Here is a 12,632-nt window from a genome sequence, read left to right as displayed (position 1 = left end):
TATTTATTTAATATATTTAATAATATTATTTATTTAATATATTATTACATGTTTTCAAAAATTAAACCACCAAACGCAGTTTCAGTTTTTTTTAAAACTGAAATCAATCTCTAAATAAAACTACCAAACGCATTTTTAGAAATAATTCAAAAATGAAACTAAAAACGTTTTCATTTTCATTTTCGTACAGAAAATAAAAACGTTTTGGAATCAATTCCAAACGCACCCTATGAAATGGAATGTGATGGGAAACATTTGTAGAAGTTAAAAATTAAGAGTATATTTTTTAAATAAATCTAAAATTCAGGGTATAAAATGATAAATACTTAATAAAAAATAAAGAAAAAGTTACCTCCTTTAAAAAACCTAAAAAATAAAAAGAAAAGAAAAGAAAAAGTTGCCTCCTTTAATGTTAAACTAAGGGTTCATTTGGTAAGAGAGTTCAAATTGAATCTTTTTGGGTTTTAAGTTGGTATGAGATTTTGGAGTTTGAACCAAGATTTAAACCCTGAGAACTTAAGAAAAACTTAGGTTATGAAATCAACGTCACGTCAAGAGTTTAAATCTCTTTTTATTTTTTTACAAAACAAATTGAATCCGAACTTGGGTTCAAACTCTTTGAACCTTCTAAACAAATGACTCTCGAGTTATTCGTCTTGTGATGATTGAGGCTGTGAAAGTAGAGGATGAATTTTCTCAATTTTAAGCTATAAGTTTTAAGACAAAGTGAGATTACCTTTTTTTTTTTTTAATTTAAGGGTGGGGATTCGAACTCTTCATCATGTGATAGAGACAAAGAGTTAAGTGTAGAATTACATGGGAGTGAAAATTCAGTTTATAATTTTCAAAAAAAAAGTTTATAGACCACCTAATATGAGTAAATTGGACTGATACGCTATAAACTATTCATTTTTAACAAAATGTACTTCAAATTTCTGCTAAAATTAGAAACTTGGGATGCATTTTGCCTAAAAACATATGGTATGAGGTGCATCATTGCAATTTACTCCACCTAATATTGTAGTTGGAATAAGTGCAACTACCATAATACCCTTCCTATTTACCATTATTTACAACCACATCAAAAGAAAAAAAAAACTAAAAGAAATGGAAGTTTTTAATGGGGAGTCTTGCCAACTAAACAGAATTTGGGATGCTAGGTATTGCCTTTTAGAGTGAGATATATAGGCAAATTGTTGTTTCTTAGGAGTTGTTATAACAAATGGTGGAAGTTTTATAAAATTAAGGAATTTTTTTTTCATTAATTTAGTTGTTATTTACTGTTTGATAATTTATTAATAATTAATTTTAATTTATTATTGATTAACTTAATTATTTTTTATTATTAGTCAATATTAATTAATAATTAACTAAAATCAGTTAGTAATATATCAATTTCAACAAATAAATTACAAGTTTATCAAACTATTAATAAACTAATAATGAATATAATCACTAATTTGATCATAGTCATTTTTTTGTTACCTACTTAAAAAAACCATGACCTGATTTGTCTCATCAGTTCGAATCATAACTCAAATTTCTACTACAATATTTTCTCTTAGAAAAATTTAAAAGTCAACTTTTTTTTTCGTTACAATGTTTTCTCTTAGATAATTTACATTTTAACTAGGTTCTTAACTCGAACGAGCAATGTGACTCATTTTTTAAAAATAAAAAAATTAATTACTTATTAAAAATAGGATTATTTTCATAAATACCCCATGAACTATGTACCATGTTTCAAAATATCATTTGATATTTTAAAATCATTCAAAGCACTCTTGATGTATAAAAAGCAGATCAAATTACCCCTCTATTAACATTCGTGTATTATTTTAACAGTTTGCTGACGTGGCATATCATTAAAAAGTTAATTAAATGTATTCAATTCTAATTAAAATTTAATATTAAAATAATATAACAGAAAATTAAAACCTAAACTTTTTTAAAAACAAAAAACAAAAGAAAAAAGATTAAAACCAAAAAAAGTGGTCGTCTTCTTTCTTGGCTCTAACTTGCATAGCCCTATTCATACCTATGGGTGTGCCGCCACCCCTCACCACTCCTACATTCGTGACCACGTTGCACCACTGAGAGCTCGCCGCACCGAAGAGTGAAGCACAACAAGGCTCTGGTCACTTCCCCTCTCGCAAACCAAAATCACGAACCCAACCAAGCCACCTCCCAATGGTAGCGAAGAATAGTCTCGAGACAGGATTCGCGACAGAGCTTGCTATAAAAGACACAGCCGTTAGTGGTTGCGAGTGTACGAGGGAATCACAGAGTTTAATTAGGAGGTTCAGTTGGGCATTTAGGCACCGTTCGGGGAGGTGTTGTTGTGATGGCCAAGGCTCGAGGGAGGCTCATGATGCTTTAGATGGTGGAGACGATGAGGGTTGGTCTTCGATGCTTGTGACGACATTCCGGCGCTCGCACAGTCGTCTGTGAGCGGAGGAGGTATGGTTGGGGTGTCGACGGTGGGTGAGAATGAGTGATGAGGTGGTTGCTTAACTCTAGGGTTTTTTCAAATAACTTTAACTTGATGGCTCAAATTACATATCTTTAGATCAATGGTTGAAATTAAATGAACCTTAATTCTTTATTAATATTTTCTAATAATAAGCACATATGTTGTAAAAATATATATTTTTATCTTTAATAACCTACCACCTCATCAAACTCTTAGAATTATACACAGAAATTAAGAGAGGGAATAATATCTGTTTTCTATACATCAAATGACATTTAAAACTATTTTTTTAAAAAAATAAGGGAGTATTTTAAAATAGAGTACATAATTTAAGGATATTTATGAAAATAATTCTAAAAAATAAAAAGGTCGGCCATCTATTGGGTAAAAAACGGTCATCGAGTAAGGTGAAGGCTTGAAGGGTGTCCGCATTTTAAACCCTCGTTTGTTTTGCAAGGCTTCCTTAAGAATCTGGGCGCACTAAAAACTGAAAGAGAGGGAGACCGAGATTCGAAATAAATCCAGTGACCGACCATTACAGCTGCAAGTTTAGGCCGGATTAAACCGGCCGGCTCGAAATTTCTCTTTGGGTTACACCTCTACCGACCATCAAGCGGCCACGGGAGGAGTTTCTTCTTCTTTATCTTCTTATTCTCGCAGCGACATTAAACATGTCAGAATCGGTGGTATAGCTTCTTTCACAACACCAATCTCACCAAGCCCAGCCCCTGCTTTGGCTTTCCAAGCCTCCTAAGGAGATGATGAACGCCCCAATAATCGGTCAGCTTTCTGTGTGTCTGTGTGTGTGTGTGTGTGTTGTCCGTGCGTATTTTCTATTTATGTTTTATAATTTCTTTGATGAAAATTTTCTTACTTTTCGTAATGGGTTTATTCCCATTTTTCTCACTTTAATCTGTGTTTTTTTTCCTCCTCTGGGGAAATTCGATGACCTTTGAAACTAAAAGACCCTTTGCAAGGGGATTTTCCGGAAGTGATAGAGGAGTATTTGGAACATGGGGTCATGAAGTGCATTGCCTTTAATCGTCGAGGTACCCTTCTCGCCGGTAGGTTTTTCTCTCTTCCCTTCTGGGTTTTCTATATTTCTCGTTTTAACGTAATTTTTTTTTTCTTTTGATGTTTGTGATAATGTCGCCATGTGGGTATTCTGAAAGTTGCCGGAAGTTACTATTTTTCTGTCTTTTGTTTTTATTTGTCACAAAACACCTTTCTTCTAGTTTGTCTTGTGAATACTGGTGAAAGTTATTGATAAATTGGAGTTGGTTTTCATGTATCTTGTTTCTACTACGCCTTAATCGTTGAAAACGAGGCTCTCTTTAGTGGGTTTATGAACGAAATTGATAAGAATCCTTATACGAGAAAAGAAAAGTATTAAAAGATACAAGGGATAGTAGCTCATTCGAAGCTTGATTCCCATAGCTGTGTTTATTCTACGGAGGAAACGAGAACCTCCTATAAAAAACGATTATGAGAATAAAATTTAGCACGTGTTTTTGAATGTGTTGGCGTGGTAGGAATGTTGCTTTTTTTCTTTGGGACCCTTTATGAACTAAATTCATCAAACTGAGATTATCATCCAAACTAGTTTACTGATTTACAAGAATTAAAGTTGCTCTATCTGGATCTAGATCTTCAGAAATAATAAAAAGATCACGAGAAAACTTATTTGGTTTTATCCTGTTTGTGGACTGGTTTACATTATGGATCCTCTGTATATTTACTTGTTCAGTCCTTTGCTAGGGACCTGGGGTAAGAAAGTCAGGAACTTTTTATGATGATTTTGGATTTTCTTCCTTTAGTGTTGTTGGATAATGACCATATTATTTTCTTCTATTATTATTATTATTATTATTTGTTTTTTGGGCTTATGCACTGGTTCTTTGTTTTATATTCATGTTAGCTGGATGCTCTGATGGAAGTTGCGTCATATGGGATTTTGAGACGAGGGGTATTGCCAAGGAGTTGAAGGATAAAGAATGCAGTGCTGCCATAACTAGTGTATGCTGGTCAAAGTACGGTCATCGTATTCTTGTGTCTGCTGCTGATAAGTCATTAACACTGTGGGATGTTGTTAGCGGTGAGAAGATAACTCGTACAACCTTGCAGCAGACCTCTCTACAAGCTCGCCTTCATCCTGGTTCTTCAACTCCATCTCTCTGCTTGGCTTGTCCCCTTTCATCTGCTCCTATGATTGTTGACTTAGATACAGGAAACACAACTGTGCTTCCAGTTTCCATCCCTGATGCAGGTGCCGGAGCTGCACCTCCACCAAAAAATAAATTCTCAGATGTGACTCCGTCATTCACTCCCACTGCTGCTTGTTTTAATAAGTCTGGAGACGTGGTTTATGTGGGGAACTCTAAAGGTGAAGTACTTCTAGTAGATTACAAAAGTGCCCAAGTGCGTGCTATGGTTCCCACTTCTGGGGGCGCTGTGATTAAGAACATAGTATTCTGCAGGAACGGGCAGTATCTGCTAACAAATTCAAATGATAGAACAATAAGAATATATGAAAACCTTCTGCTCTCAAAAGATGGACTTAAAGCCCTTGATGAACTGAGTGAGGCCACTGAGGGGCAAGATGATGTTGAGAAGTTGAAGGCTGTTGGATTGAAGTGCTTAACACTTTTCCGGGAGTTTCAAGATTCAATTACAAAGATGCATTGGAAAGCGCCTTGTTTTAGTGGAGATGGTGAATGGGTAATTGGTGGCTCTGCAAGCAAAGGAGAGCACAAGATTTACATATGGGATAGGGGTGGGCATCTTGTTAAAATTCTTGAAGGGCCAAAGGAAGCCTTGATTGATTTAGCTTGGCATCCAGTTCACCCTATTATTGTCTCTGTTTCCTTGACTGGATTGGTTTATATATGGGCTAAAGATTATACCGAAAACTGGAGTGCATTTGCTCCTGATTTCAAAGAGCTCGAGGAAAATGAGGAGTATGTAGAACGAGAAGATGAATTTGATCTGATTCCTGAAACTGAAAAGGTAGAGAATTAATTATAACTCTCGAGCTTCTTTTTTTTGTTCTTTTTTCTTTTTTGGGTTCTCTTAATCATATGGATGTTTACAGGCGAAAGAAATTAACGCCAATGAAGATGATGAAGTTGATATTGTCACAGTGGAAAAGGATTCAGCTTTTAGTGACTCAGATATGTCACAGGATGAATTATGCTTTTTGCCCGCAATTCCTTCTCCTGATATGGCTGAGCAGCAAGAGAAATGCATTGAGAGTTCGTCCAAGTTAGTGGACAGTAATAATTCTGGATCCCCTCTTTCAGAAGAAGGTGAACCAAATGGAGGAGCAATGAATCATGCATCAAGTCCGCTTGAAGGTAAGATAATAAGTTAGATATTTAGATGCACATATTGTAGTTAAATGACTTGATTCTGACTTAGAAGGAAGAAGTAAGCTGGTCCTCTTGGTGAAGTTTGCCTCTCCTTGCCTATTTGTTTGTATAATCTAATCTCCAAATTTAAGCTAATGATCTCCTTTTAATTTTTTGTAACTATTGATAAGGCTTTGTTCCAAATAAACTCAAATTAAAGAAAATGAAGGATTGACAGCAATTGCCATGGATATAGACATGGTTGGACTGTGTAATATCCATTTTAAGTCTCTCTCTTAAATTTTTTGTTCTAGTTTACCTATGTTTTTTTCCCCCCTCTCAGAGGATGCTGGAGTTGCACGCTTGAAAAGAAAACGAAGACCTTCAGAGAAGGGGATGGAGTTGCAGGCAGAGAAGGTTAGGAAACCTCTGAAATCTTCCGCTAGATCATCAAAGCTTAAAAATAAATCTTTGGTTGATGAGGATACTAGTAATGGATTTAATGGAGACGATGTCTCTGATGAGTATCATTAGGTTCTAATTTCTTACATCCTTTTCTTTTGTATGATGAAATATTTATCTCTTACTGGATGGTTTAAAGGACTGGTCTCTTACATTTAATTTAATTTTTCATGGTCGGCTTTGTGAATGTTGTACTACCCTTAGATTCATGCCTGATCAAATTAACAAAATTCTATATTGTAGAGTACAGATATTGTGGTTGTCTTTTACTGTAAGTGTTGGAATTTGACATAAGGCTCATCAATCGTCATTAATTTGTTTCTTTGCCCTTGTTCACCATTGGAGTCCTGCTGGAAAATAATTATGTAAGGCCAAATTGCTATTTCCATTTAATAATGTTAGGGACACTAACTCTAATTCGAATTTTTTTATACCAACTTCCGAGGCATGTGAGTTGTCGTCTTTTTATTAGTAGATGTTTAAAAGACTGCCACGTCAATTAATAATAAGCAACTACATCTATTAGTGAAAATATGACAACTCTATGCCACTAAGTTGGTACAAAATAATTGGGATTAGAGTTGGTGTCTTTAGCGCTACTTTTTTCATTTTTGACTTCCAACTGTTATTAACATGGAGTAAGCATAGGTTGTGAATTAAGTTCCTTCTTGACAATTTAATGATAAATAGATAATTGCGCAAAGACATTCCATGTGATCTGGTCTGAGTTAAAATATTGTGTTAGTATTTTTCATAACGCCTTGCAGAAGTAGTGTTCCTCCAAAAAGAATTGGCATACGAGAATACATGCAAGCATCTTAATTAATAAAAAAAAAAAACTAGTAGTATATTTGACTGAAGTCTCACATATAACTAAGACATTAATAACATATATGAAAACTAAGTAAAGCCATAACATAATGGGAAGACAAATGCGCAAATAGAAGACCCAAAGGTGTTGCCTAAGACCTCTTGGTCTAGTGGCACTAGGGGGTTTGGGTGGGGGTTGCGGGTTCAATCCCGTGTTGTATAAAAAAAAAAAAAAGAGAAGACCCAAAGATGTTGGAAATATAAGCCTCTAGTCCTACAATCACTAGAAGTGCAGCACCACAATTTATTAGACTTCTGCCTATCTTCATCTTTCAGTCTCTTCCCTGTATCTGTCATTGTCTTTGCAGTTTCCACTGTTTTTTTTCCTCTTTTTTTTTTTAACTTATTTCTGTCAATGATATTACCATCATCATCCTTGGGCTTTAAATCATTATCCATCTCAATTATGTGAGACGTAGAGAGAAGCAAGGGTCCGAGGATAATTGCTGGTCTCCATTTTTTATGTAAGTGCGTAGCCGTTATTCTGTTGTGAGCGCCGGAATTTTGGTGGGATTTTTTATATATTCTATTTTTTGATAATTTGGGTGAGAATTTGTTAGTATTGGGAACTGGTTAGTATTGCTGAGACTTAGTTTTGGAGTTAGTTTGTCTCGAGATAAAAGGGAAGGAATGTGGCAAGTGAGGGGTAGCTGGATTTGAGTGTGATTGTGAGCTTTGCTCTAGGGAAAGTTGCAGATCTCTCGAATATCTGCAATCAGATATCTGTATTTCTTGACTTTTTTCAGTCTAAATGCAATCCAGCTCAATTCAATTTTTCTATCTTTTCTTAGCTCGATTCTTTTTTCTTTCAAAATTGTTCTGGATCTTATCATTTTCCTACATGGGAAGTCTCCTTTTCCTTATCCAAACTTCTTTACACAATTTTGTCGTCTTTTCCGGCTCTCAAAAGCCTTTTGTTGTCAATCTTTCTGTGTTCATCTCTTTGCTCCGAAGAGATTTTTGCCGGTCCTTTTGAGGTTTTGACTCACTTTTGCCTATGAGGATCAGCAAAACCTACCACCCTCTTCTCATTGCCAATATATTTTATTTGCAAGTTTCCTCTTGCACCCCATTTTGTTCCTTCAGCTCAACGATCCCTCTGCGGCATCTCAGAGCACAACCTTTCTTTTTCTCTTATGTTTTTCATTTTATCTGCAGAGTAACTGCTTGAGGAATCCCTCCCAGATCCTTTTCAACCTTCTCTGAAGAGGCAGTTTTCTGCCTTATTTTTCAATTGACGAAATGAAAAGTACGAAACTGAACGGCCTTGACCTTTAGGATGGTTCCCAAAAATAAATAATGAAAAAAAAAATAACTAAAAAAACAGAAACACAAAAAGAGAGAACGACTTCATGACAGTTTATAATTTGGAGAAATACAACATCACTCTTTTTGTCACTCTCATTGTCACCTTTTGCATTTACTGTTTGACACGTAGACTCCACTATCTCTTTCTCTATTTAAATAATTATATTTCATGTTAGTGGATCAACATGTTAAACAGTGAATGCAGAAAGTGACAAAAAGAGTTGCAGAAAATGTGATGCTAGCATTCTCTATGGTTTGATGTTGCGACTTTAAGTGTTAATGATGTTTTTTGTGGTGATGCTATTGATGTTCTGCCATTCTGGTGTCCTAGGCGTAGAGGAGCCACACTATCTATCCTCAGATTGGCTGTTAAGGTCTTTTCATGGCGATGATAATGCAGGGGAGATCTCACTCAAAGACGTGAGATTAATGGTAAAATGCTTACCACCTCTCAAGTAACAATTTTTTTTTTTGAAGGCTCAAATAACACTAATTTCGCATTTCATGTAAATATTTTCTTTATTTTTCTAGTTATGAATCAGGAAAATAGTTTTGACAGACTCATGTAATCATAAGTACATCAACCGGTAATGTATATACGTAAAATGTAGAAGACAAAAATAAAGTAAAAATAGGAAGAGGAGTGTGAGTAGTTAAAAGTAGATTTCATTGGAAGACATACCAGGAGAACAAATATATTACCCGCTCGTTCCTTTTTCTGCATTGGCCTTAGTTTGGCGCTTGAAATCTTTGTAAATAGGAATGTTGGCTTGCCTTGCTTTTAACTTTAGTGAGGAGGGGATTTTTATGTTACCTTTTCTTCTCCAAACTCCTTTATGTGTCCTTTTTATTTTTCACAAAGAAAAATGTGGAAAGGGGATACCGGCGTTGGCATACCCCTAGGCATTACCAAGGGGGCTGGCCCAGATGCAATTTTCGGTGACGGCCCTACTGATGTGCCCTGCCCTTTTATGAGAGTGCATCATCTTAATCCCACTGAATGTGCTAGCTATCACTCGAACCTTTGATCACAGACTCTCACGGTAATTCTTTACTGCTGAGCCACCATATTAGGTGGTAATTATTTACTTATTTTCAAGAGAAATAAGTCAAGTACTTGAGAAATTTTTAAAAATACCTTTTAAAATGAAGCCCTCTTTTATTTCTACCCCTTAACATTAGTCCATATATTTCCTACCTTTTAGATTAAAACTAGTCAAGGGGTAGAGTTTTACGAAAGGGGTATTTTTAATAAGTCAAGTATTTAGGTAGAACCTGTAATTTTCTCTATTTTTTTCAAGCTCTTCGCTTGTGTTACCATTGTGGTAAGAAAGAAAATTGCTTCCTATTTGGGTGATTCAACTTGATGAGTCAATTCGATCATGTGACACGAAATTTTAAATCTGTTTTCATCGAGTAAAACACTTTGGTTGGAAAGAACCATTCTAAAAGAAACTGAAAAAGTTCTGATCCTCATTTTCTCCGTTTGAAGAAAAGCAGGGAAAATTAAGAAATAGTTTGGTATTCTATACTCACTCCTCACGTCATGATGATACAGAAAAAGAACAAAAAAAAAAAATCACAAATTGGGGTAAATTAATTATGTATTTTCTTGGAACTTTTGCGACTAAATTAGGGGACGTGGAACAAATACCAGCTATTACTTTTCAATTAAGACTGTTCATTTGTTCTCTGAAGTTTCGTTTAACCCATTGTAAATTTGTAATCGAGTCTGAACAAAAAAAAAAAAAAAGAAAAAAAGAAAAAAGTGTCTTCATTGTATCGAATATAGATTCTTGATTATAGGTTTAACATTTGCAATACAATAATTTGGTGTAAATTTCAATAGAACTTTAATGGTATTGAGTTGTAAGGACTCTAGTTTGGGCGTTTGTTGGAGGACACAAAGCTGTGTGAAACATAAGCCCCAACTGCTACAATCGTAAGAACTGCAACACCAATATTTATCAGCATCTGCCTATCACCATCATTCAGCTTCCTCACCGCACCTGTCACAGTTTGTTTTGCACCTTCAATTGCATGCCTTATTCCTAGCTTATTTCCATCGTTGCTCACTTCACCGTCGTCCCTCTCCGGCTTTTCTTCACCCGCAGCACCAGAAACAAAATCTCCGACGGCTTTCTTTCCATTGTCGAAGGATCCCTTTCCTTTCTGAGTATTTTCCTTTTCCTTGTCCAAACTCCTTTCCGCAACTATCTCGGTCTTTTTTGGTTCTTTAAGCCTCTCATTCTCACTCGTTTTGCTTTCATCGTCTCTTTTTGTCTCACTTGTGTATTTATGAGTATCAGCCGTAGCTACCACCCTCTTCTCATCAGCAATCTCCTGTTGTGCTGTAAGAGTCTCCTCCGCAACACCCTTTTGTCTCTCGGGTTCGACTATCCCTTTCTTAGAGCTCAAAGACGGAGCCATCTTCTTCTCATCCCTCAGCTTTTCACCTTTGTGATCTGCAGCCGAAGTAACGGTTTGAGACGTTTGCTCGGCAGCATCAGCATTTCTCGCGTCCTTAGTTTGCTCCTGACCCTTTTCTGCTTGTTGCTCAGCAGCTGCAGCAGCTTTTTGACTAGGTTCAGAACTTGAAGGAGGAACAACTTTAGTCTCACTAGCTTTCGGAGGAGCGGGTTCATTACTACTCTCCGGGGTTGCTTTCTCTGCGGGCTTCTCTTCTTTAGGGCGTACCAATGCCGGTTTCAGGACCTGATCTTTTGGCATGGTAATAGTAAGGATTCCATTGTGGAACTTGGCATGGATTTTGTTCACATCACAGTTGTGTGGGACTGGAAGAAGTTGGTTTAAACGGCTCCATCTGTTGTTCCCAAGTGGTCGCTGTCCTCGGACCCTAATGTTGTTTCCTTCAGCCTCGTACGTGATCTTCAATTGCTCTTTGATGAAACCTTGAAAAAAGCAAAAGGAAAAAAAAAAAAAGAACTTTGAATAATTCAGGCACATCCATAATAACTCTAATAATAATAATTTAAGAAAAAATAGAGAATTTGTCTTTGAGAGTAGATGAGTCTGGACTTTTATCCATTATTCTTAATAAATACTCTTTTATTAGTGTAATTATTTGACTAGAAAGGTTATGAATTAAGAGTAAAGGGAAAAAATCCTGACTCATGCACTTTCAAGGAGTATTTGTCAAGATTACTCATAATTTAAAGATGGAAAATGCTAAATACATTAGAGTTAAGGTATACTTTTCCTCTATTTTTTGCACTCCACATTTGTTGTTTCAACATTAAACACTATAATATAATACATATATACATGCAATATTTAAAAAAGGAATATATATTAGGGCAAGTGCGTTTCTCCCACCCTCATGTCGGCCCCGACTCGGCCTTAAATTTTAGCCCACGTACCGACTCCGACCTTAAATAACATCCCTAATACCGTCCTATTACCGGAGGGTCACGACTACAAATACCATTTAGTAGGCATGTATATAAACCCAATATATATTGATATGAAAGTAGAAATTGAGGGGAAAAATATATTGACATAAAAGTAGAAAGCGAAATGTTACCAGGAAAACGTAAATCTACAATGTGAGCTCCTTCTTCTTCGTTGGTCTCAATTTGGGGCTGGAAATCTTCATAAACAGGACGGTTGAATTCCCTTGGCCGTACACCAGTAATTCCACCAACTCTTTGCTGCCTAAATGCCATCTCTATTCACTTCTTTGTTTTCTTTATTTTTTTTTTCGGGTATTTGTCTCTCTGTTTTCTTTTTTCTTTAACAGGATCTTTATTCAGTTTTGATTTTTGCCTGTTAGATCTTTGGTGTATAATTCAAAGAATGTTTAATATGTTCACCGGTATGTATAATGTATAAGAATATTTATAGGGACATTCGTTCTCTATATGCATGCTTTCTTTTGCTTATGAATGAGGCATATTCCTTTTTGGTAGCATTGGTTTTGTGAATAAATGTTTTTTTTTTTTTGGTTTGTCTTTTGGTTATGTACGAGGTATAACTTCTTCATGAATTAAAGTGAAATGAAGATCTTTGGTTTGCACAACCAAAGAAGAGTTCTTTGTTTGGTCTTTTCAACTTTGTGATATAACTTGAAACAAGTTGTAATTAGTTGGTTATCAAGATGTGCGGGATAGTGGATTGTGAACAGGGTTTTGAAAATAAAAATGGAAAATGAA

General features: G+C 35.6%; 2 protein-coding genes across 3 annotated transcripts; one reads left to right on the top strand and one right to left on the bottom strand.

The window, feature by feature from the left end:
• The first annotated feature begins 2,898 nt into the window (after positions 1 to 2,898).
• LOC21403142 (protein RBL) lies at positions 2,899 to 8,863 on the top strand. 2 transcript variants are annotated; one of them, XM_024170489.1, is made up of 6 exons: positions 2,899 to 3,253; positions 3,439 to 3,537; positions 4,392 to 5,479; positions 5,565 to 5,826; positions 6,164 to 6,237; positions 8,792 to 8,863. In XM_024170489.1, exons 1-6 carry the CDS (start codon positions 3,232 to 3,234, stop codon positions 8,795 to 8,797), a joined length of 1,551 nt encoding a protein of 516 aa, XP_024026257.1. In that variant the 5' UTR covers positions 2,899 to 3,231; the 3' UTR covers positions 8,798 to 8,863. The 2 variants fall into 2 exon arrangements, with proteins under 2 accessions (XP_024026257.1, XP_024026256.1); XM_024170488.1 differs by lacking the exon at positions 8,792 to 8,863 and having other exon boundaries at positions 6,164 to 6,573.
• Positions 8,864 to 10,236: 1,373 nt separating this feature from the next.
• On the bottom strand, positions 10,237 to 12,269 carry LOC21403140 (inactive protein RESTRICTED TEV MOVEMENT 2). Its single transcript, XM_010105678.2, has 2 exons — positions 12,005 to 12,269; positions 10,237 to 11,372 (listed from the first exon to the last, which is right to left on the bottom strand). The coding sequence occupies exons 1-2, from the start codon at positions 12,144 to 12,146 to the stop codon at positions 10,339 to 10,341; spliced, it is 1,176 nt and encodes a 391-aa protein (XP_010103980.1). The 5' UTR covers positions 12,147 to 12,269; the 3' UTR covers positions 10,237 to 10,338.
• Between the last annotated feature and the right edge of the window lie 363 nt (positions 12,270 to 12,632).

This window comes from Morus notabilis, unplaced genomic scaffold, assembly GCF_000414095.1.
Source record: "Morus notabilis unplaced genomic scaffold, ASM41409v2 Scaffold1333, whole genome shotgun sequence".
NCBI lineage: Eukaryota > Viridiplantae > Streptophyta > Magnoliopsida > Rosales > Moraceae > Morus > Morus notabilis.
The sequence above is the reverse complement of the archived record's forward strand: the minus strand, read 5'-3'. Positions and strand labels throughout refer to the sequence as shown.

Coding starts and splice junctions, on each gene's coding strand:
- LOC21403142 (XM_024170488.1), top strand. CDS start 3,232: ATGATGAACGCCCCAATAATCG. Junction 3,254..3,438: donor GATGAACGCCCCAATAATCG/GTCAGCTTTCTG, acceptor TGAAACTAAAAG/ACCCTTTGCAAGGGGATTTT. Junction 5,480..5,564: donor TGATTCCTGAAACTGAAAAG/GTAGAGAATTAA, acceptor GGATGTTTACAG/GCGAAAGAAATTAACGCCAA.
- LOC21403140 (XM_010105678.2), bottom strand. CDS start 12,146: ATGGCATTTAGGCAGCAAAGAGTTGGTGGAATTACTGGTGTACGGCCA. Junction 11,373..12,004: donor TGTAGATTTACGTTTTCCTG/GTAACATTTCGC, acceptor GCTTTTTTCAAG/GTTTCATCAAAGAGCAATTG.